The 25,621-nt window shown below is 38.5% G+C and overlaps 1 protein-coding gene across 1 annotated transcript; it reads left to right on the top strand.

Annotated features, from left to right (window-relative positions):
- Positions 1 to 2,437: 2,437 nt before the first annotated feature.
- Positions 2,438 to 23,873, top strand: LOC108681963. Its single transcript, XM_047885659.1, has 15 exons — positions 2,438 to 4,344; positions 7,714 to 7,936; positions 9,892 to 10,044; positions 12,700 to 12,753; positions 13,352 to 13,480; positions 14,040 to 14,184; positions 15,172 to 15,302; positions 15,661 to 15,848; positions 16,459 to 16,567; positions 17,479 to 17,709; positions 18,109 to 18,326; positions 19,098 to 19,358; positions 21,674 to 21,786; positions 22,269 to 22,371; positions 22,776 to 23,873. The coding sequence occupies exons 1-15, from the start codon at positions 2,722 to 2,724 to the stop codon at positions 22,971 to 22,973; spliced, it is 3,879 nt and encodes a 1,292-aa protein (XP_047741615.1). The 5' UTR covers positions 2,438 to 2,721; the 3' UTR covers positions 22,974 to 23,873.
- Positions 23,874 to 25,621: the final 1,748 nt, after the last annotated feature.

Raw genomic sequence — 25,621 nt, 5'->3', positions numbered from 1 at the left:
GTCCTGAGTATCTTAGTTATTTTTATTAGCAACTGTGTTAAGTATTTCTGTAAGTATTTATATATTTATTCAACTTGGTATTCAAAAAAAAAAAACACTGCTAAGTATTCATTCAGCCATCACGAATGCGCAGGATGTATGATTGATATGCCCGGAAAAAATATGCCCAGCCGTCGTTCAAATTGTATAGTGACCAAGTATATATATTTCTTCGAGTCATCCTCGCGACTAATTTTCTAGGAACGTCGCTGGCCCATTATAATTTATCGCAGTTACCTATTAATAATTACAAACCGTAAATTGAATCATGGAAACTTATCGTCATCTTCGAACTTTCGACAAGCGAAGAATTTGCAACCAGCGTTGAATCTAAGATTAAAGTAGAATTTACGACTCTAATAGAGCGTTCAACTTACAGTCAGCGCAGAACGTGCGAAATATTGAAATGTATGATATTCGTAGAACTTACGATCATAGATGAGTTTACGACATAGCAGAATTTACGGCCATAGTAAAATTAACGATCATCCTACAACGTTCGAATTACTTAGAAACTACGACTTTCGTAGAATGTCCAACCATCGTAAAATTAACGACCATAATTAAATTTATGATAAAAAATTGAACATCTTAAGAACATCGTAGAACTTATACGACCGTTCTACAACTCACTACCAAGTTAGGAGTTACGGTAGCAGCAAGCAGCTCAGAAGACGTTACTCGAGACGAGCGCAGTATATAAGAAGCGCATTATGTGAACGCGCGTACAGTGCATGCGCAACTGCTGCGTGGCACACAGTGTTGCGGGCAATACGCATACACTGAGCGTACCTTCAGTGCACAGTGAGCATAGTTCACAGTGTACTGTAAACAGTGAACTGGATAGTGATAAATGCGTCATCCGCAGCGAACGAAATATACACTGTATAGTGAAAAATAATTCGTTCACAGTGAAAACCGGGCACATTTTATAGTGTACATAGTGCTACGCACAGTGAATTGTATACAGGATTGTACAGTGAGAAGTGAGTTGTGTACATTGTTTGTACTGTGTGATTTGCCCAGTGAACTACACATCGAAGTGTGTGCCGTCTACACGGAACTCTGTACACTGTACACAATAAGGAGTACAGAGTACACTGTAGGAATGAGTCAAATTGTCCCAGATAGTGATACACTATTTGTACGTTGCACAGATAAATCCTACAGCCGGTGTCAGGATGACCCTCACGATGCAAAAACTGGATCATTATTCGGACAAATTCTCCCTGATTTCTCTCAATGTAACGTCTTCATCATCGGCATAGGAGCAGCGGCCAACAATTTAAAGGAGGTTGACGTCAGATCTATCAAGGCAATAGACATTATCATGATTAAATATTATAAATATTGAATTTTATTTGATCACAGATACATGTAAATTTTCTATACAATTAAAAATTATTTTCCTTTGTTTTTAAATGAAAGTTAGATTTTTCATTGCACATTCTAAATTCCGTTATGTGGTCAAAAGTGGTAAATAAATGGATCACACCGAAAAAAGATTGTAACTACTATAATCTTTTGTAATCATGTTCGTTGAAACTCACCAATTGTTTACTATCGTTACTTCGTGTGTTAATCGTTATGCGCATTATTGTTTAAATTATTGTCAAAGTCAATTAACATGGTTATATGCTTATACGATTTTCGTACATAATGACAGCACAACACTTCAAAGTTTCATATTGCTGCACAAATCGCTACTTCGTAATGAGTGGCGATAATTCTAATAAAATATAAAGAAATATTTTCATAAATATTGCAGTGGTAAGCTTTAATGAGAATTGCCGGAATTTTATTTCCTATATCTCTGTTAATTAAAAAGGAAAAACTATAAACATTATTAATTGATGAATGAGTATTTTTTCAATTGCGAGTCCTTGGATGAGTAATTAAATATAAACTATTATATTCGCTGTACGAGTTTGTGAGAATTGAAAGATTTTTTGTGAAAATTGTAAAGCTATTAATTGTACTGTCGAAAAAATGTGTGCGATTTTTTGTAGCATCGATAAGTATTGAAACACACTGCTTAATATCAATGTCACGTTTCCGAAAAAATATCTTAAGAATTATCTTCGAAACATACTATTTTTTCGGAATAAATTTTCTCGTCATCAGTGTTGAAAATTGTGGGTCTCATCATCTAACAAAGGAAGTTCTGAAAACACAAGCTTATTTAAGTTGCAAATGGTAAGAAAAGTCTGTGCGTTGTGGGTTGTTTACGAACACTGAGAGCTTTTTATGCGTACGATACCAAACATAAGGATTATGTTTCTGTATCATATATATATTTATATAAATATACGCATTCTGGTTGCTGTTAATTATGCATTCAGAGACTCTTATACTCTTCTTGTCCACTACTCAGATGAGTAAGAGAATAAATAAAAATAAAAGACATGTAAGTTCGAATCTGAACATATAATGAGATTTTAATTTTTTTTCTTAGACAAGTTGCATCAAAATTTTCATTTTAACTGGATTGATAATTGTGTTGGTATGAACATTTCGATTTTAATGAGTTCCCTGGGAAAATTGAACGAAATGATATACCGAAATTCTTAACAGAAATAGTTGACTTATGTGCTTTGTAAATGAAAACCAATTCAATTATTAAAGAGAATATTTCAGTGTCGTGATTTTATGTGAAAACCATTGAAGGATTGGCTGACCGAGATGACAGTTTACCACTCGGTGACGGGCGAGGCGAAGGGCGACGATCGAAAGAAACTGCAAGATTCAACCCGAAAAAGCCGCCATCATGACTGCAATTCAAATGATTATAAAGTATCTAGTAATCATGATAAAATAATTACTCTTAATTTGCCCGGTCCACATCTTTCGAATGACGCTAAAGGAAACAGGAGCGGAAAAAGTCATCACGTCAACAGGTGTAGGAAGAATGTCTGTTCTGTTCCTGCAACAGGGGCTGTGTCCAACAGAACTTATCATGGTCCATATATTATAGCCTTCGTGGTCATTTGTGTGGCACAAGCAGCATCGATCTTTTATTTACACCATCAGTTAAATATCATGCGCCGAAATCATTTTGAAGAACACAGCTCAGTTCATCAGCAGCTGGCAAGGCTTATGACGGAGCTGCGGCGTATCAAAACAGACGAGGCTTACGTCAACTCTTTGAAAAAACTCGATTCTTTCTATCAGAAACAAGAGAATCTCGATATTATTACGGATGATGAAGAATACGATGCACATTCTTCCGGGTTTTCTAGCCATCTTGCAGCTGGAAGTGAGGATTTAAAAAATCGGAGAAAAATTCGCATCGAGGGGAGAGGCTCGGATTTTGAGAATAAACTATTAAATTTCGATTATTATTTCGATTATAGTGGTGACGAAGAGACACTTGATGATTACTTATTATTCGACGAAGAAACTAGGGCAGGGGAAGAGCGAAACTTCGTCCCACTGAACATCGATCAAAATAATGCTGTTTTGGACAATAAAAATTCGAGTAAATTAAACGAAAAGGGAACATATAACGACTTGATACTTAACGTGTCATCGCTCGACAGGCCAAAGCGATGGGCAGACTACGACCAAACGCAACGTCGTAGTTTCCGTCGTGCTCGTGAGCGACAATACGAAGATCAATGGCAGTCCTGGCCCGATACATCATCTCATGGTCGTCGGCGTACGACATTCAAAGCTGACAACAAAATTGCCTCTAGAAAAAACGGTAGAAGAAGGCCGGGCAGAGGCGTTTCTCGTAAAGATAGGGCCGTTTACTCAGACTTCGGCACGTCTTCCGGTAAGTCGTTAAACGAGGCTGACACAAGTGGCTCATACAGAGCGGTGCGGTTGAGAGGGTTGTTGACGAGGGGACGTGGTCGCAAGGACAACGTCGACTACAGTCCTGTCATTGATCCTTCACACGCCACAAACGTAGCCGAGGGACGAGCTTTTAGCTCACCGTATCGCCACTCAGACAACTTTATGAGTGGCGTGCAGCGAAGCACCACTCATGTTGCGAGTGGCCACGAAGGAAGAAGACACGTGACTGTATCAAATATAGACATGCCTGATGGTCGTGGGCATAGTTTATTAATCCACAATACAGCTCCACGCACCATAAGCGGACCAAAAATCCCCGAACGTTTGCATAATTCACGTAACTTTGTAAACATTTCACGGAACACGGGGAATACAAGTACGACGTACGATACCCAAAGTGACCAAGCAACACAAGAAGAAACGACTGCAGGAGTTTCCTCCTCTCAAGATGCTCCTGAAGAGGAAGACACTTCATGGCTGCAGCTCACATCGTACTCGAAAATTCCGGTGAGTAGAGATGGAATAAAACAGAAGTTTTTTAAAATTAAAACACTGAAACATAGGTTGGAACTTAAAACATTCGCACGACAGTAAGTATTGAGGTAACTGGTCGAAAAATGAATTGTTTACTCATCTCTCAATGGCGTTGCTTTTTAAAGTGTTCTGTGCCTGGAATAAGTTTATTTTTTATGGTATCATTTTAACGTAGTTCTATATAATTATCGATGGCACATATTACAAATATTCATTAATAACATATAAGCCAAGATTGTTTAACCCTTTGTACCGTGCCCATATTTTTCCTTTGGTTTGTGCATTATCCTGCTGCTGTTGGCCGTCTGTTGCGCAGCGTCTCGCAGTCCCGCTGCTGTTGGCGTCTGTTGCGCAGCGTCTCGCAGTCCTGCTGCTGTTGGCCGTCTGTTGCGCAGCGTCTCGCAGTCCCGCTGCTGTTGGCGTCTGTTGCGCAGCGTCTCGCAGTCCCGCTGCTGTTGGCCGTCTGTTGCTCAGTGTGCATCGTCTGTTGCGCAGCGTCTCGCAGTTAATATGGCGGCCAAGTAGCCCCCAAACAAGTAACATGCCGGCGTCATCAACAGTTTTAAGAAACCGCATCAGGTTTGCCGGCCTCGCATCAAATATAACGACGCGGCATCAAATATAACGAGCAAACCGATCGCAGCGGCGCGCTGCCAAACTGCTTAGAGCGCCGATGAACGATATCATCTTAAAGACTGTACCGTCTACTTCGTTTCAAAGACTGTGCATTCTACTTCGTTTTAAAGACTGTGCTAATATTTCGTTTTAAAGACTGTGCTTTCTACTTCGTTTTTAAAGACTGTGCCTTATACTCTGTTTTAAAGAATGTGCTTTCTACTTCGTTTTAAATACTGTATTTTCTACTTCGTTTTAAAGAATTTGCCTCCTACATCGTTTTAAAGACTGTGCTTTCTAATTTGTTTAAAAACATTTGCCTTCTACTTCGTTTCAAAGACTGTACTTCCGACTTCGTTTTAGAGACTTTGCTTTCTACTTCGTTGTAAAGACAGTGCTTTCTACTTCGTTTAGAGACTGTGCCTTCTAGTTCGTTTTAAAGAATGTGCCTCCTATTTCGCTTTAAAGACTGTGCTTTTTACTTCGTTGTAAAGACTGTACTTTCACCTTTGTTTAAAGACTGTGCTTCCAGCTTCGTTTCAAGGACTGAGCTTTCTGCTTCATTTCAAAGACTGTACCTTCTACTTCGTTTTAAAGACTGTGTTTGCCTCAACGCCTTAAAGACTGTGTCTTCTACTTCGTTTTAAAGTCCGTACTTGCCACTTCGTTTAAAAGACTGTACCTTCTACTCCGTTTTGAAGACTGTGCTTGCCACTTCGTTTTAAAGACCGCGCTCTCCATTTCGTTCCTGGATTGCTACTTCCTCGATAGAACTTTTTTAAACTTTCAAAAGTCAATTTGTGACTAAACTATGTAGGAAATGTAACAGTTATTTTTGTCATTCCTACCTTACTAGCTCGTTCTATCTTTCCAATGTACACTTCAAACTTTGTGACGACAAAAGCTGGAAAAACGAGACATAAATTTCGTCACAAAATTAGTTCTTATTAAAGTGCATTTTTAAAAACATTAAAGAAGCAAATATTATTTATGAAGATTGCATTAACTAAATAAAGTATTAAATATTTAATCTCGAAACATTTATGTGAATTTCTCTAGCTTCAATCTTTGAGAAGTTTCGCACTCTAGCTGGTGCTGGAGTCACCTGGACACTCCAACTTGAACTGAATGATCGCACTAGCTATAGGGGCTGGTTACTAAATAAGGGTCTTCAATTAATATGACTTTATTGAACAAATGCTGGAACTAAGTCTCGAGGTTTTCCTAAACAAAACAAAACAAGCAATAAGTACACTTCTGACTCACAAAGTAAAGTAATAAATATGATGCATATGAGAAAAAAATATATTGCATCTATTCCATTTGATTCTCATATATCCTCTTTTCAAAATACGCGCTCGGAAGTAACACACTACATTATTATGCGGGCTTCGCACCGCATAATAATCTATCGACGCACACCTTCCGCATTCCAATTTTCGTAAATTTTAAATTAAGATTGCAATGAACAAACATACAAAATATTATAAATTTCAAATTAAAATGCAAATTTTAGATTGCACTTGCTAAGAGTGTGACCTCGGTCGCAGACGATCTATACGGATGAGCGAGTCTACATTCGTACAATAATATTTTATTAAATAACAAAAGTTTTTATATTTTGCCAGTGACTGTTGAGTGTCTAATGCTCAGTTGCCTACCACTTTTATACGACGAAAATTTGCAATAATTAATTAAATTTGTTTGATTTTTTTTACATTTTTTTGATTTTTAGCGCATTATCTCATTTATGGAAAAAAGGCGCTATTATGTTCATTATGTCCGTCCGTCTGTCCATCCGTAACCGCGTTTTCGTCGACGAGAAAATGCACTCTCTGTCGCACACTGCAGTGAGTACCGAGTTTTATTTTTTAAATTTAATGACATTGGACCGTTTGACGAGTATGCATTGTGAGGGAAAATCTGAGGGTGCCCACGCTGAGGGCAGCGAAGCCTGCAATATATTCAAAGTAAAGTTTTGAATCGTCAAAAAAAATATTTTCTGGAATCGTTTAGAAAGTTACTTGAGCTTCAATCAAATTGATTGCGATGAAACTTCAATTTTGATTGATGAAAATTGATTATTTTTGCGATGAAACTTCAATTAGAATAATTCTAAGTTTTTTTAATTTTTACTCTGTTGTTTCTAAAGTGAATCTGGAGATTTTTTTTTATTTTGAACTGATGAAACGTTACTTTGTTATGGAAAATACCTTTTACGTTTTAATTGCGTGCAATTTTTTGATGCGTCCTACTTTGTTTCCACGTCTCGAATATTGAAAGTCATAAGTTTCCATTGCTGTTTTTCACTTTTTCATTACAGAAATATAATTTAAATTTTCCGAATGTTCTAATAATGCTTTTTCCACCACTGGGAAAATTTCAATAAAATTTAAATGGATTTCATGACCCGGTATAAGATTCAGGCCATTTAATCACTTGAACTGTGAATATCATTGTCAATATATCGAATATGCAAAGCCATTAATCAAGAGCTCAATATTAAACAATGGTTTTGGCCACTACGATGTCATTGTACATTGATAAGAATTTGAATAATGGAATCATTTCTAAGCTTCTCTTTAAATTACTATCATCATCAAACCAATGATACATGACATGAAAAGTTAAAATATAATGTATATGTAAAATAAACATTAATGTCTTATTTAAAACATCAATAATTGCATTCAAGTTTAAATTGCCATCTATAACCTCACTGCGCAGTACGACGCCATCGAAGAATTCTGTACCCGCACGCGGGCATCTTGCCCGCCGGGCCCCGTGGGTCCCGAGGGACGTGCAGGGGAACGGGGCCGAACGGGCAGCAAGGGAGAGACGGGCCCCACGGGTCCCAAGGGCAGCACGGGCCCCGTTGGACCCCCGGGCCTCACAGGCCAGCGGGGCCCTCCTGGCATCGATGGGAAGAAGGGCGACATGGGCAACACTGGTGAGAAAATGCATAAAATTTACATTTATTAAAAAAAATTGAATTAATATGATCTTCTTTTTAGCGCATTTCCTCATTTATGGTAAAAATGCACTATTGTGCTCGTCATGTCCATCCGTCTGTCTGTCTGTCTGTCCGTCCGTGACTTCACGTTTGCGTCAACGAGAAAATGCGCTCTCTGTCCCTCAGCGCAGTGAGTACTGAGTTATATTTTTAAATTAATTTGAGAATAAAATATATTTACGGCAAATACCCCTTGAATAATTGCGCTACAATGGGCACAGAAAATTCTCTTATAAAAATTCATTAAGAAAATTTAAGTGTCAAGCGAAGAGATTCAGCATTTGTTTCCTTACTCAAAAATACGTTAATTTATAATATACTATTATTTATTATGTTATTCTTATTTGTGTCTCATATGAAATCGCATTTATTAAAGAACGGCGCGTCAATTGCTGGAGCGAAGGTAAAGCGCACGATGAGATTATTTATTGGTGAAATAAAATATGTAAAGTAAAACTGTTCTTTACGACAGTGTCAAAGACAAGCAGTGAATCATGTTGTCTAAAAGTTGATATCTAATATAGGAATAATTGACTAATTAGGGTGAATATATCTTCTATAAATGCAGTGTGTAATTTATTCAGGAAATTCCAATATAATTTTCTAATTTCTGCACAAACTTGAAATTTTTCTTGGATGTTGGACATATTTCGTTATAATTAATTTTGATTAGGTTCATTCATTGGGCAATGAAAGTTCAATGGTTCATTTATATCAGGCAATAATGATTTAATATGGTTTCGGCATTGCGCAGTTGGGGTTTAATGGTTTCTATATTGTGAAATAATGGTTCAATGGATTTTGCAATTTGCAGTTGGTGTTTAATGGTTTATATATTGGATAAAAATGGTATAACGGTTTCAGCATTGCGTTATTAGGGATTAATGGTTTTCATATCGTGCATATTCATTGCTTCGGTAGACTGCGAGGAAGGTTTGTGCTGCTGTAGCGGGTCAAATTTTGGCCACGCTTATTTAGCGTTGTACATTTTGTTGCAACCCGCTGCACTCCTACGAACACTACAGGGAAAGAATCGAGATAACATTTCTTAAGGAGTAAGGTTTAACTAGTAAATAGCCTGACTTTAGCCTTGCCATCTTCGCTTCGATTCGAATTGATTAAAAAGTCTGAACGATATGGTTATATCATAAAAGAAACCTGTAGGATGCACCCCTTTTACGTTATCCGAATTTATAGTTAAATCTATCACCTTTTTTCAGTATCTAAATAATATGTAAGCGAATTCAAAAATGCTTCTGAAAAAAAGAGTGAACGACAAAGTCCTATAAAAGACCGTAACATACATCCCGGATTTCGGACACGTTCTGTACAGGTCAGCGAGTTTTCGATTTGCTGACGGGCATGCAAAGTATTTTATTCAAAATTTCAAAGTGACTCGCCCACCTGAATGACAAAATGTTCTTCAGGGATGAATATTAATATTCAGAAACTTATATTCGGATATTCTTCACACGTCTGCGTGGTCGGAAACATGAATCTGGATGCAAAGAACTCATAAATTCATCTATAGTTTTTTTATGTGGAATGTGACATTTGATTTGATATCTTTTTCAGTTTCCCTAAGTTTTCTGCGCACTTTTTTCAACAAATCTTCGTTCATTATTATTAATCATGTCTTCTCTGCCTGGGATACGATGACTCTGTTCGCCCTCACTGTAAGAGAGGAAGTGCCTCTGTTTGGCCTCAACAGTTTTGAGATGCCTCGTCCGCACAGTCTTACATGCGGTGCCTCTGTTTGTCCTCACTGTTTTAGATTTTCTGCCTTTGTTTGTCCTCACTGTATGAGATTTGGTGCCTCTGTTTGTCCTCACTGTCTGAGATGCAGTGCCTCTGTTTGTCTTCACTATACGTTTACCTTTTTCTGTCCGCAGGATTGACAGGTCTGGACGGAAGGGACGGCCTGCCAGGAGAGCCTGGACTGGACGGAATTCCAGGACGGAATGGCCTGGACGGAATTCCTGGCGTGGACGGAATACCAGGATTTGACGGTCTGCCCGGACGTGACGGGCGCAACGGGACAGACGGTAAGACGGGAGCAGCGGAACAGACGGTGAGACGGGCGCAACAGGACAGACGGTTAGACGGACGCAGCGGGACAGACGGTAGCAACGGGATAGACGGTGAGACGGGCGCAACGGGACAGACGGTGAGACAGGCGCAACGGGACAGACGGTGAGATGGGCGCAGCAGGACAGACGGTGAGACGGGCGGCACGGTGCCCAGTTCTGGGCCCCATCTGGGCCCGTGTCGGTTACTGGCTCTAAAACTCCTGATTTATTGTCATCGCGGCCTGCGGGGGTGAACGAAAATCTGGAAATTACTTTTTTTTTGGAGAAGTGCGGGGATATTTTTGGGAGGGGGATCTGTTGAAGAAGGGGATCTGTTATGGGAAGGGGATCGTTTATTGGAGGGGGATCTGTTATGGGAGGGGGATCTGTTGAGGGAAGGGGATCTGTTATGGGAGGGGGATCTGTTATGGGAGGGGTATCTGTTATGGGAAGGGGATCTGTTATGGGAGGGGATCTGTTATGGGAGGGGATCTGTTATGGGAGGGGGATCTGTTATGGGAGGGGGATCTGTTATGGGAAGGGGATCTGTTATGGTTGAAGGGGGGAGGGCTGTTGAAAGGGGAGATCTTTTGAAGGGGGAGATCTGTTGAAGGGTGTGGGGGGAGTGACAGTTTAAAAGAAGCAGGAGTTCTAGCGAAATCCGCGCTCCTTGAAGTTACAAAAAAATTCCTCAAGCCGTGAGCCTAACAGTTTTTACGGATCGCTCGAACGTTAACATTAATTGAATGGAAATTTGCCGCATTCCATTAGGAGAAAAAAAAACAATTGAACTCACGATCGGCACGTTGGTTGTTCTGTGGTTTGCTTTGAAATCTCGAAAAACATTCGTTAGATAACTTCGAAGTAACGATACCAGTTCTAATGATTTGGTTTCCATTTAATTATTGCGGCCAGTCTTGCTCCCGTTATCCACATAAATTAATTCAACAAAGTTTACTATAGGTTTTTAATTCAAATAAACAGCACCTCCAATTTAACGGAGATTAGCAATCGGGAAGAGATACGCAAACATAGAATATTCGCCATAAACGACATAACGGCCAATAAAACATAAATCATTATGGTTTAATGGTTCGTAAAGCATGAGTTATTATATGGTTAAATGGTTCATCGAATATAAACCATTATGGTCAAAGGGTTCGTAAAACATGAATTATTATGGCAAAATGCTTTTTGAAATATCAATTCCTATGTTAAATGGTTCGTAAAACATATATTACTTAGGTCAAATGGATGATAAAATATAAATCATTATAGTTAAATGGTTGATCAAATATAAATCATTATGGGGTCAAATGGTAGCAAAATATGAACTACCACCAGCTGCGAATGCCACTGGTGACCGCTTCAGACAACCATTATTGTTTTCGCGATCCGTTAATTCATGCATTAAATACAGGGCGTAGCTCTGAATAGACAATCCTTGTAACCTGATAAAAAAAACCCCTCTCGAAATTCTGGGCTCTAATATTCCGAATCCTGCACATAGTTTCGAAAGTCAAGTTCAAGCAAACATTTTATAAGGAACTCTCATTCAAATCCATTTTTGGAAATCTAAACAAGTTCAAACTTTGAATTTATGAATAAAATTTGCAAAACTCGCTGCGCCAAGCCTCAAGCAAAAAAAAGGATAATAATCTATGTAGAAGTCGGTCAACGGTTCATATAATAGACGCTACAAATGGTCCAACGGTCCAAAGACCCATAAAATATAAATAATAAATGGTTCATATAACAAAAACCAAAAACGGTTCATAAAATTTACTCTAAAAACCGTCCGGCGTTCCAAAATATATAAATCAGAAACGCTCAAAAGCTCTTTATAATAGATTAAAAATACATAATTCATAAAATAAAATTCATAAAGAATTAAATTCATAATTCATAAAAATAAATAATTCATAAACGCCCAACGGTCCATAAACAATAACCCTCGAATCTTCAATGCCATACACTTTAAACAATGACCTATAACCCTTGAACCATAAACCCTAATTTTTCCATGAGTCCATAAAATATAGACGTCAGGCGTCTCATAAAATATATACCTCAGATATCCCATAAAATATTTACCCCAGACGTCCCATAAAATATGGACCTCAGACGTCCCATAAAATATAGACCTCAGACGCCCCATAAAATATGGACCTCAGACGTCCCATAAAATATAGACCTCAGATGTCCCATAAAATATTTACCCCAGACGTTTAATAAAATATGGACCTCAGACGTCCCATAAAATATAGACCTCAGACGTCCCATAAAATATTGAACGGCGTCGTTCAGCACAGCGGAGCTGTGCAGGCGCTTCTATTTAATCGCTTGCTTCTTAATTTACGAAGGCAGCTTGGGGGTTGTGTTGGGGGTTGTGTTGGGGGTTGTGTTGGGGGTTGTGTTGGGGTTTGTGTTGGTGTATCTTCAATGATTCGTTTTCTTGTCACTCTGGTTTCTATATTTTTCGTGAATATTTGGATTTTTCACTGCTGATTGTTATTGTATAATAAAGTATTATAGAATAAATAAAATATTAGAATTTTATTAATATTTTAATAATTATTATAATAATAATATTTTTAAAAAGGTATATTTTACAATAATATTCCTTTACAGGAGCGACAGGCCCACAGGGCATCCAGGGGGTGACCGGAGACAAGGGGGTGCGGGGTGAGTCTTATATCATATATTTTTTAGTAAGAATATTAAACAATATAATTATTAATTATTTTCATCATTCAGAAATGTTAATGGGTCACGTTGTCCACGTAGTGACACACTTTCTTACTCAGAGCACGAGTAGAGTACGGACGTAGCACTGATCCGCCCTTCTGCCGGGCTAAACTGTGTCAGGATGACCCACATAAGGGCATGAAGTGCACCGTTATTCGGACAAAGTCTTATTCATTTCTCTGAGTGTAAAAAATAAAGGTTTCTGTGTCTTAAAAAATAATTTTTTACTAAATTATTGAAGTTTCAAATTTTAATTGTCGTGTAATTTATAACTATATTTATTATTATATAGTATATAACGGTATAAACATATTTTATAATATAGTTGATAAAATTGTATTTAATGAAATATAGTATATAACAGTATATATTTTATAATATAGTAAATCTAGAATTATATTAATATTAAATTATATATAGAAGAACATTTAAAACTTAATAATTTATAGAACATTTCTGTATAATTATTATTAATAGATTCCTGTATTATTATTATTTAACAATTTATAGAACATTTGTGAACATGTCCCCCCAGGGTTGCCGGGCCCGCGGGGCCGCACGGGAGACCCCGGGCTGGCGGGCGCCCCGGGGGTCCCGGGGGTCAACACGTGGAAGGTGAACGGCACCTCCCCCCGCCACCTCCTCATCCCCCCCGCCCTCCCCGGTGGGTTGGGGGGTCAGGGCGCATAAACAATAGATTATGATCATCATAATATATAACCATAGACTATTTCCTTCACAATATATATACACTATCAGAAATTGGTGTAATTCGGCAGAAGTTTTTCTTTTATGCAAGTTTGATTAAAGACCAGAGCATGTTTTTTATTAACAATCTTGTTGTTCGTTTTTTTCAGGGAACTAGCAGAAATAGGTATAAGTACGTTATTACGTCAGCCAATCACTGAAGGCTTTTCAAGCTAATCCCACCAATCACTGATGAGAAATTGGCCGCTACGTGTACTTAGGCCGCGTTGTAAAATAAAATAGACCTGGCCGCTACGTATGCTAAGGCCGTTATGTGTGCTTAGGCTGCTACATGCACTTAGGCCGCTACGTGTGCGTAGGCTGTTATGTGTGCTTAGGCCGCTACGCGTACTTGGGCCGCTACGTGTACTTGGACCGATACGTGTACTTGGGCCGATGTGTATGTTTAGGCCGCTACACGCTTCCGTATATGGACTTCAAGGACTCATAAATTCATAAATTCATGACCATGACAGGTCCCGTGACGGGCTGGTCCCCGGGCCCGCTGGTGGTGCGGGAGGGGGACGACGTACGCATGCGCTGCGAGGCGACGGGCGTCCCGACCCCACGCGTCCACTGGAGACGCGGGGACGGCGCCAGCATCCCAACGGGTTATGGAAATTTGGGGGGAGAGGGGGATGAGGGAGGTAAGGGGGGGATGGGGTTGAGGGAGGGAAGGGGGAAAGATGGGACAGGCGTGACAAGTCAAAAAAATTAATCATGTCTAAAATTGTGACGTACTTTATGCACGTAAAAGGAGAGAGGAGGAAGGGCTTGTAAAGTAAATACATTAATTAAAATTACTGACTCATAATGTCTAAATTGTGATATACCTTCTGAACGTAAGAGGACAGAAGAAGAAAAGGGTAGGGAGGGGGGAAGGGCGTGAAGACACTCATTAAAACGAAAGGGTTAATGACGTCTTTCTGCACGTAAGACGAAAGACAGCCGACTATCACCCTAATCGAGTAGGTAATTAAGTTGACGATATTACTATATATCTATACCGGGCAGCGGATACATAATAATTCAGACCACTTATGAAATAATATTTATAATTACCTATATATTTCTGAATAGACGTTTTGACTTTCGTGCAAGCACCAAAAGTTCGCTGGTATGGCACCACAGGTTACGAAGTCAGTAGGTAATTTTTTCGCTAACATAATTGCAATTTTGTTCATTATCATTACATCGACTGTCACCATAAGTGATTATAATCACTTATGTCACAATTGAAATGGGAGCGCTCACTTTGCTCTCATCCAACAAACTCTCGTCCTTATTAATCAGTTATGTCGTCACAATAAAACTTGTGATACTTGTTTGCAGTAGCTATATACTGCAGATATCGATTATAGTAGCAAAGACGCTCGGTTGCAGTATAGTTATACTGCAGATATCGAGTAAAGGAGCGAAGGCATATGACACTTTTCCAGATTTTTATTCTTCGGACATCTTTAAGAATGAGTGAAAACCGTTCACGAGATGATTTCAATTGTAAATAATTTATTTTTACGCAGAGTTAATTGATAGATCTGTTATCGTAATTGATTATCGTAAGCAGTTAACAAAGTCCCGACAAAGATACACGAATATCTCCGTGACAGACGCGGGGGTCACGGGGTCTGTGTTGAACCTGACGCGGGTGCGGCGGGACCACACGGGCGGCTACGAGTGCATCGCCTACAACGGCGTCCCTCCTGACGCCGTCAGGACCTTCCTGCTGGAGGTGCACTGTGAGTCCTGGAGGTCCTGTGAGTCATGTAGGGAGGTCCTGTGAGTATTTAGACACGTCTGGTTGGTCGTGAGGGAGGTTATGTGAGGCCAGAAGGCGTCCTGAGAGTATAGGAAGTGCGCTGCGTGTCCTAAGTAGGAGGCTCTGTGAGTCTTCGAGGTGTCCTGTGAGTCCGAAGGAGGGGAAGGTCTTGTGAGTCCCTGAGGTGACCTGTGAGCGATTTTAGTGTCTTGTGACTAATAAGGATAAGGCCTGAGAATGTCATCCCTTATTTAGTTCAAATATTGTCAAAAGTTATTATATCTAAACGTGTTAAGAATAATTTTATAACACTATTATTATTATTAATTTGATTACAGTCGAGCCGTTCATCCAAGTGAAGGAGTGGAAGGTCGGGGCGTTCAACGGGTCATCCGCTAGGATGGAGTGCAGGGTGGAGAGCTTCCCAGCAGCGCTCACCTACTGGGAGAACAAACATGGACAACTGCTCGAGAACTCCGACAAGTACCGCATCTACAACGTCCCGCATACCACCTATGTTTGGATGGTAGGTGGATGGTAGGTAGTAGCGTGTTTAAAACGTCCCACATATTTCCTTTTTACGGGTGGTATGTGGTATATCCCGCATACCACTTACGTTTGAATGGTTGACGAATGTCAGGTGGATGGTAGGTGGGTATAGTTGGTGGTATCGCGTGTACAACGTCCCGCATACCAATTACATGTAGATGGTAGGTAGTACGGCGTCTACAGCGTCCCACATAATGATAAATAACAATAATAGTTGATTTCAGCCTTTTGTAGGCCGTACGCCTGACACCGATTCTCAATTACGCAGAACATTCATAGTTTTTTGCGGTCTCGAACTCGCAACTCACTGCTCCAATTCTACTTTGCTCAAACGCCCGGCCTCCTCGCCGATTCTGACCAGAAACTGGCGCACAGAGCTGGGATCGAACCCGCGCCTCTCTGCGCCAATCTTTGTACTCTGAACTTTAACAACTAGGCCACATACCACCTACGTTTAAATGGTAGGGGGATGGTATGTAGTACCGCGTCTACAACATCCCATATGTTTGGATGTTGTATGGCATAGAGTGGTTGATTAACAGCGTTCCGAGGAGATAACAAAACTTTTTTCTTCCCCTGCCGGCCAGAGGACGCTGGTGTTGCTGCTGACCAACATCAGCAGTTCAGACTACGGCAACTTCTACTGCATCGCCAAGAACGAACTGGCGGTCACCCGTGGAGCTGTTGAGCTATACGGTGAGATTTGTGACCAGCTGTTGTGACCAGCTGCTGTGACCAGCTGCTGTGACCAGCTGCTGTGACCAGCTGCTGTGACCAGCTGCTGTGACCAGCTGCTGTGACCAGCTGCTATAACCCACCCCTAATATAATCGCAAACAATTATTTTATTAACATTACTATTTTTATTGGTTGATTGATCTACGAATTCGAATTATTTACACACATTGTTAAACCATTTGTGCTATTCATATGTGCCATTATTTGTGACTTACTTGCCGATAATCTAAAAAATTTGAACTTATTTGCACGTTTGTTTTTATCATTGTTATTATTGTTATTAATATTATTATTATATTCATTATTATTATTATTATTGTTATTATTATTTTTATTATTGTTATTATTAATATTATTGTTATTATTATTATTATTATTACTATTATTATTAACATCATTATTATTATTACAATTATTAATATGACAGTGATTCGTAAATTAGGATGAATTGGAATAAATGGAAGTGATTACATTGTGCACCATAGGCTAAAAGGTGGAACGTGGAATAAGTTAGATTAAAATTGTGGGATTAAATCTGGGACTAAAACGATACAAATGAGATTTGAATGAAATGAAACAAAGCGAAGATAAAATATTTTTATTTTTTAACATTTAAAATATTTGATTTCAAATTGTATACGAGTAATTATTTCAAAAGTTTTAATTGAAGCGGCAGGGGTCATAAGTATATAAATAAAATGTATTAATAAATATTTATATATTTGGGTTACTTCTACTGCCATAAATAAAAATTGATCAGAAAATATTTATATTTACGGGTTATTGTCACCACCAGAAATAAAAATGTACAACAATTAATGGGATATATTTACAAATACAAACTAATATTTTGGATATTTTAACTGCCAGAAACCGACCCCCGTCGCTACAAGCCGTCGACGGGCGCGTCTAGCGGCGTGTCGTTCGGTCCCGAGGCCCCGAATTATTCAGAGCTTTTCGGGGACCTTTGCCCCCCACAGCCCGTGTGTGAAGCCTGCCCCCCACCGCCGCCACCCGTACACGACTCCGGCTTCCTCTACTGCCTTAATATTGGCCAGTTCGGCAACGACACTTACCCTGGCTTCAAAAACAGGAGTCTGGGTGAGTGAAGGCTTCAGCAACAGGAGTCTTGGTGAGTGAAGGCTTCAGCAACAGGAGTCTTGGTGAGTGAAGGCTTCAGCAACAGGAGTCTTGGTGAGTGGAACACTTTAATTAAGAACATTAGATTACCTAAATAAAAAAATTACCCGCGGAAATAAATGAAAATAATATGCCATGGCATCAAGTTTTAATTTTTTTTTCTGAAAATTTGGTAAATTTTCAAGGTTTCTTTTATGCGTTCAGTCTTTTTGCTTTTATCATATCTATTGTTTGCTGTTATATCAAATTGCATGTCATTATGTGCTCATAATTTTGGCCGCAAATTGCCTGTATTTGTTCGGACTTTTGATTCAGATATTTATTCTAATATTTTTCCCGATAATTTTTCCCGTGCCGAAGACTGCAAACTTTCAGCAATTGGCAAACCGGTTTTCAACCGCCACTCGAACAGCGACTACGGAGCCTGGCTACGGGACGTTCGGCCACGTAAGTTCTACGAACCTTACTACTACGCGACCAAACCTTCAGAACCTGAAACTCTGTACGAGTATGAAAACAAGGAGAAGTTCAGGAAGGATAACTACACTAAGAACTACACTCTGCCTTTTGCATTCACGGTAAGCGTTGAATAATATGTTTGTGTTATAAAAATTAGCTGATTGGTCAGTTAATTAGGAATTAAGTTGAAAAATAATAATTCAAAATCTTTAAAATAAATATTCATTTAGCAGGTTAATCTATGAAGTAAATAGGTTAATCTATATTAATTAGGTAATGTTGATTCAACTTGAATAATTTAATTTTTTATGAATTTTTTTCGAATAAATTTGAATGCGTTTTTTAAGATTGATTCTATTTGAAATTTTAATTCAATTTTGAGTACGTGGCTTTAACATGAATATTCAGATTTTGCTCTGAATAGGTCGCTTCAATTTGAATATTTTATTTCATTTGAATATATTGGTATAATTTAGCGCTCTCTGGTAGAACTCAAATAGAATGCTTCATGATAGACACATTTAAATAAATTATATACAGTAAAATAATTCGATTCCTGAAAACGCTAATTATCCAATAATTCAAAACTGAAGAAAATAACGAGAAGAGTCACCACAATTTGCTGAAAATATGTGGGAATATTATTTATCTATGAAAATATTGATGGTTTACCTTATTTCTCTTAGAAATATTTGATTGAAAAAAATTAATGCGGATATTTTCAATTACCCTTTTTGTTTTTTTCACATTCGTGAAAAATTGAAAAGCTATAAAATTGTGCCTATATATATTATTATATAATATAATAAAATATACTAAAATATAATATAATATAATATAATTTAATATAAATACATAATATAATACAATATAACATTATATCGTCGCAGGGCAACTCTCACGTGGTATACAACGGCGCGTTGTACTACCACGAAAGCAACTCCTCCAACGTCATCAAATTTGACTTCATAGCGAACTCCGTGAAGTTCCAGCCGCTGCCGCTGCTCGCAAGTAGCGGTGACAACTTCTTGTACACGGAGACTAGGAGCTACCTGGACTTGGCTGCTGATGAGAACGGCATATGGGCGATATATGGCATACCCAGCAACAACAACACTGTCGTCGTCAAGCTCGAGCCTGACACTCTTAACGTGAGCACGAAAAATTTACTTGTTTTTAAACACTTCTTTTTAACTTAACTTCTTGTTGTTTGTTTGTTTGTTTGTTTGTCTGTCTGCTACAAATCTTATAATTTATATGTAACACACTTCTACCTGTCTAATCAATCTGAAATTTTGAACATTTGCGTGGAGTGGGAGACAATGCATGAATCAACTGATAAAATAAATAATTTTAAAATAAAAGATATTTTTTAAATATTAAAAAATCGAAAAATAATATTGTCTGCTACAAATCTTATAATCCATATTTAACACACTTTTAACTGCCCAATCGATCTGAAATTTTGCACATTTGCATAAAGTCAGAAATAATGCTTGAACCAGTTGACAGAATAAATAATTTTGAAAATTTAGAATCTTTTTAAATATTAAAAAAATTTGAACACTAATTTATTTTAATATTTGAAATAAAATTAGAAATTCGTTGTACATGTGTAACATCAATGGCACTGGATTCTTTAGAACAGTTGGCTTTAAAAAGTAATTTTTAAACAAATATTTTATTCGTGTTCAAGCTTGAACTACAAAATGTGTAACTGTCAACCATACCGTTCAACAGCACTTCCCCTAACGAGATTTTAAAAACCAGTAATCTGATGTTTATCTTAGATAACCTCGAGCAAAATATTTTAAAACCGATTCATACCAGTCCCAAAGTCTTTTCCATTCAAAACGTATCCTTTTTTTATTAATGAGCCGAAATATCAAGTTGCACAATACCATCTTATTCTGTCGATACCGTTTAACTGAACCTAGTGACTTGTATTACCTCTTCTATATAGCTAATGCAGTATTTAATTTTGACAAGTTAGAGGTTCGCTTACATTGAGCTGTCTTTACTCTTTATATAGAACTCCTAGTACTGCTCGCTCTCTCACTGCAACCCCTGGCGCTCTGCTCTAGTACTTGTACATAAACTGTACATCAGAAAATTCACTTGGATCTGAGATTTTGTTCTTTATTTTCTCATTGAAGCATGCCTTCAAAACGTGAAAAGTTCTATAAGCATTTTTAATTTTATTACCTACATCTTCATTCACTTAAATCTACCATGGATTTTACTTGGATCAGATATTTTGACCTTTGTTTTCTCATTGACGCATGCCTTCAAAACGTGAAAAGTTCTATAAACATTTTTAATTTTATTACTTACATCTTCATTCACTTGAATGTATCATAGATTTCTACCACTCATTTGAATTTACACAGCTAGACTGGAGCCGTGTTTACACCGAAAAAAATTGTACATCATATTTTATTCGACGAAAATCGATCGTGGACATGAACAGTCACTAGTTTGCCGTACATGTGCTGGTCAATGGAGGTTAATAAATATAATTTTTATAATAAGTTTTATTATTTATTACGCTAGAAACGTATAAATAAACGATAAACAATAAAACTGTTTATTTGAATTTCAAGTCAGCACGGCAATAACCGTACTTTCCAGCTTCACAAACTGCCTGGCCACTCAATTAAAATACAAAATGAATTGTGTTACTCCTCTTTTCTACCCACTCCATCGTTCAACCAATAGTTAGTTTTAGCCTGTATTACAATCACTTTTTTTTTCAACCACTGCGATATCAAAGACCCACAAAATTTTGAATTGTGCAGTAACTTCTCAGTGTTGATCTGCCCCAATTAGGCTCAGGAGTTCCTATGCGTTGCGATCCGAATCATCAGAGTCCTCGTAACTGTTGTACGAGGAGTACTACACATTACACACAGAAGATCAATTTCTTCGTACGCACGCGTCTAGTACCGCGTCTTCGCTAACCATGGCTAAGCCGGTGCCAAGCCTGGTGCTGCCCTGTGTGTCAAAGATGAATTCTTCCTCGTCGGGGTCGTCTATATACCGGGTGTCCCAAAAAACGATATTCAACTTTGCATGGCTGTAACCCGAAAAGTAATAGAGTTAAAAAAATTTTGAAGGTCAGAATTTGTTTCCTATGTTTTTCTCCATCTCTCTACCAAAAATCAGACAGATCGATGTAGTCATAAGCGTTTGATAGAACTTTCAGTGACATGTGCTAAAATCGTGCTTGCGCAAAGTTTTAGTAAGATCATTTTGCAAAATCATTACGTTGTCTTGAAATGTTTTCTTTCCGCTGTTTCATATTTTGTGTCTTTGGTGAGACAAAAACATGGCAATCTCTGGTGAGAGACAATCATGACAACCTTTGGTGAGAGACAATCATGACAATCTTTGGTGAGAGACAATCATGACAACCTTTGGTGAGAGACAATCATTTGAAGGCTGTTCTCTATTGCTGTTCCCACAGATCGAGTACAGCTGGAACATTTCCCTGAACCACCACAAGTTCGGCGAAATGTTCGTCACTTGCGGCGTCCTGTACGGCATCGACAGCGCCACGGAACGAGAGACGAAAATACGGTAATATTTTCCTAAAATAGTGATTAATTAAATATATTTTGAGCAGATAAACAATAGAGATGTCCTTAACGGATTGCTTAAACTCAATAAATAAATAATCGAGATTCATTTTACAAAATATTCCCATTGAAAACCGGGTGATGATTTTACCGATCGATTGCGAACACATTATCTGAATGCGAAAAAAGTATAAAACATTTCAATTTGTGATCGATAAAATGTTATATTATAACGTTACATTTGTGTGTTCCCATTGAAGTCAATTTTTGTCAAACGTTTCATGAAATTTAAACAAAATATTCATTTAAATAATACGCTTTTTCGTCTTCATGAAACATTTTCTGATTGGGCTTGCAGTTAGAAGTTAATTTTTTTGAAAATAAATTAATAACATGAATAATGTTACCAAACAAATAAGAAGTAATAGTTTTTTTAATACTAAACATAAATCCGTATAATTTACATGAGTTACCCTGGTTCAGGTTCGCCCTGGACTTGTACACGCACCAAGCCCTCGACGTCGACCTCCTCTTCAGCAACCCTTTCAGGAAGACCACGACCCTCGGGTACAACCCTCTGGCTAAGGTGAGGGTACAACCTTAGAGCTAAGGTGAGGGTACAACCCTCTGGGTAAGGTGGGGGTACAACCCTCTGGCTAAGGTGAGAGTATAACCCTCTGGGTAAGGTGGGGGTACAACCCTCTGGCTAAGGTGAGAGTATAACCCTCTGGGTAAGGTGGGGGTACAACCCTCTGGCTAAGGTGAGGGTGTAACCCTCTGGCTAAGATGGGGGTACAACCCTCTGGCTAAGGTGAGGGTACAACCCTTACACCAATGATCTACCCCCACACCAATGATCTACCCCCACACCAATGATCTACCCCCACACCAATGATCTACTCCCACCAACGATCTACCCACACCAATGATCTACCACACCAATGATCTACCACACCAATGATCTACCCACACCAATGATCTACCCGACAGGAGCTCTACTCATGGGACAGCGGCAACCAGCTGAACTACCCCGTCGTGTACATCGACATCGGCTACCACGCCCCCAGCGAGGACCTTGGGGTGCTGGTCGTGCCTGAGCACGACCACGACGTCGAGGTCGTGAGGCGGGAACGGCTGGCGGCCCCGGCAGCCGTTGTGGCCGAGGGCGGCCAAAACGGCCGTGCCTGAGTTTGGTCACGACGTCGAGGTCGTGAGGCGGGAACGGCTGGCGGCCGTTGTGGCCGAGGGAGACGGCCAAAACGGCCGTGCCTGAGCACGGTCACGACGTCGAGGTCGTGAGGCGGGAACGGCTGGCGGCCCCGGCGGCCGTTGTGGCCGGAGAGGGCGGCGGCCAAAACGGCCGTGCCTGAGTACGGTCACGACGTCGAGGTCGTGAGGCGGGAACGGCTGGTGGCCCCGGCGGCCGTTGTGGCCGGAGAGGGCGGCGGCCAAAACGGCCGTGCCTGAGTACGGTCACGACGTCGAGGTCGTGAGGCGGGAACGGCTGGTGGCCCCGGTGGCCGTTGTGGCCGAGGGCGGCGGCCAAAACGGCCGTGCTTGAATACGGTCACGACTTTGAGGTGACAGTTGCCAACGGCCTGAATCATCCAGCGAATCTCGACTTTATTTAATCAAGAAATCTTTCGCCTTAAAAATGATTGAGGAATTTTTTAATTTTTTGGGGAATTCGGTGAAATATTTTCCGGTGTTTACTGAATTATGCTACACAGTTTCCAATTTCGAAAGCTACATTTCTGATATTCCCTGTCTTTTATATCAATTCCAATTAGGTTCTCATCACATTAATTACAATATTAATTAAAAGGCAGCAGAAGATGAATAGATGAATATTACATCGTTGCTATTTTCTTCAAAATGCTTACAAGGGATTATAGATATATGTAAGATTTTCATCATAATGATAAATACAAGTTATAAAATGTGTAAAGAATATTTCAATGATTTTTAGTAGCTGGTACTGATGTGTACTCCATACATGATATTAGTTGCAGATTACAGTGTGTACTCCATACATGATATTAGTTACAGATTACAGTGTGTACTCCATACATGATATTAGTTACAGATTACAGTNACCATTCATATGTACTTCAGTCATTTCAAATTCAATTTCAAATGTTGTAAAACCATCTCCAGCTTGATAATGAAAATTGTATTTTCGAAACGTTGCATTCTATTAAAATGTCTTTTGGTAACCTACTGTTTGATCTCCCGGCGCCAGCTAGAAACTTAGTTCGAGTCATTGAAAAGACGAATAAGAAGATTATTAATAAGAAGCATGCTCTGGTCTTCAATCAAACTTGCATAAAAGAAAAGCTTCTGCCGAATTATACCGATCTTGAGTTAGTGTATATTAGTTATGACAGTCGTTCATAATAAATTTTTTATTTTTGTTCCATTACAAAATGGTTCTATAAATATTATTAACAAATGTTAACCGAACCTAACCAGAAATGCTCTACTTCCTCGGGATAAATGAATTAGGGTTTTTAACCCTTTTTGTAAATGATGAATAAGGGTTTTAACCCTAAATTATTTCAGGGCTAAGGGTTTTTGAAAAAAGGCTGCATATGCGCGTAAGTTCAAAGAGTTGTATTAAAATTAAAGTTTATCAATTATTCTAACGATATTTTATGGCAAAAATTAAACGCGTTCGAAATTTGTTTCAAGTATATGAGTGCAGTTTGCTTAGCGCTGTGGAGCTATGTCTCTTTGCACGGTTAGGTGCTTTAAAAATAAAAACCCTTTTACGAATTATTTTGTATTAATAACCCATGGCTGCAATTAATTTAATGTGCATAGCCTAATTTATTTGGGCATATTTTTGGTATTTTCATTCGGAATCGAAAAGTGTCAGCACAAAAAAAAGCGTGAGCGCTAAACGATGTTTCAAATTTAAACCATTTAGTTTAGGCATTTGATCCTCATTTAAATTCTCATTTCATTAAACTACGAATCTTAATTAAAATCTATGTAATTTTAAGCTTCTCTGGGATGATACCTTTTGTACAATTTTTAATAACTCCATAATACCTAAAGTTAGTCTAGCGACGTAATAGCGATAATAGATGATTAGATTAGCGAAAAAATAATACACTATTACGCTATTTTAACATAAAAATTATAACAAAAGCCCAATTATTAAGTATTAAGCTACGACTTAGGCTCATTTTTTATTATGCGTTTACTCAGTAAGTTGGGTAGGTTTGACTCAATAAATGTCTAAAATCACGAAAATAAATCTCAATAAATTATTAACTCAAGAAATATCTAGATTAACTATAAAATATAAGTAAATGGTTAATTCAATAAATTTCTGAGATAAATCTAAGTAAATAATTAACTCAATAAATGTCCAAAATAAATCTGAATCCACACTCTCACTCTGCTAATCCTATTTTCTCAAGATTGACAAATTGCTGTTCTTAATATAGTATATTTATTTATATTCAACTCGCTTGCTTCGAAGTCCGATTCGTGTTTTAAAAATAGCAAAATGTACTGTACAATAATTTTTGCAGGTTTCATTTCGTTTTCTTGTTCCCCATAATTGTTCTAATAATATCCAATAACAATCGATACGAAATAATAGAAGTAAAATAAACTAGAAATAAATCAAATCGGAATCCAGCCTTCCTCATCACGAGGAAACTTGTAACTTGTGCCATATGAGTAACTTGTGCCATGTGTGTAACTTGTGCCATATGTGTAACTTGTGCCATATGAGTAACTTGTGCCATATGTGTAATTGCCATATGTGCAACTTGTGCTATATTTGTAACTTTGTGCCTTATGTGTAACTTGTGCCATATGTG

The sequence above is a fragment of the Hyalella azteca genome, unplaced genomic scaffold, assembly GCF_000764305.2.
Source record: "Hyalella azteca isolate HAZT.00-mixed unplaced genomic scaffold, Hazt_2.0.2 contig2726, whole genome shotgun sequence".
Taxonomy (NCBI): domain Eukaryota; kingdom Metazoa; phylum Arthropoda; class Malacostraca; order Amphipoda; family Hyalellidae; genus Hyalella; species Hyalella azteca.
This window is presented reverse-complemented; position numbering and strand designations above follow the sequence as displayed.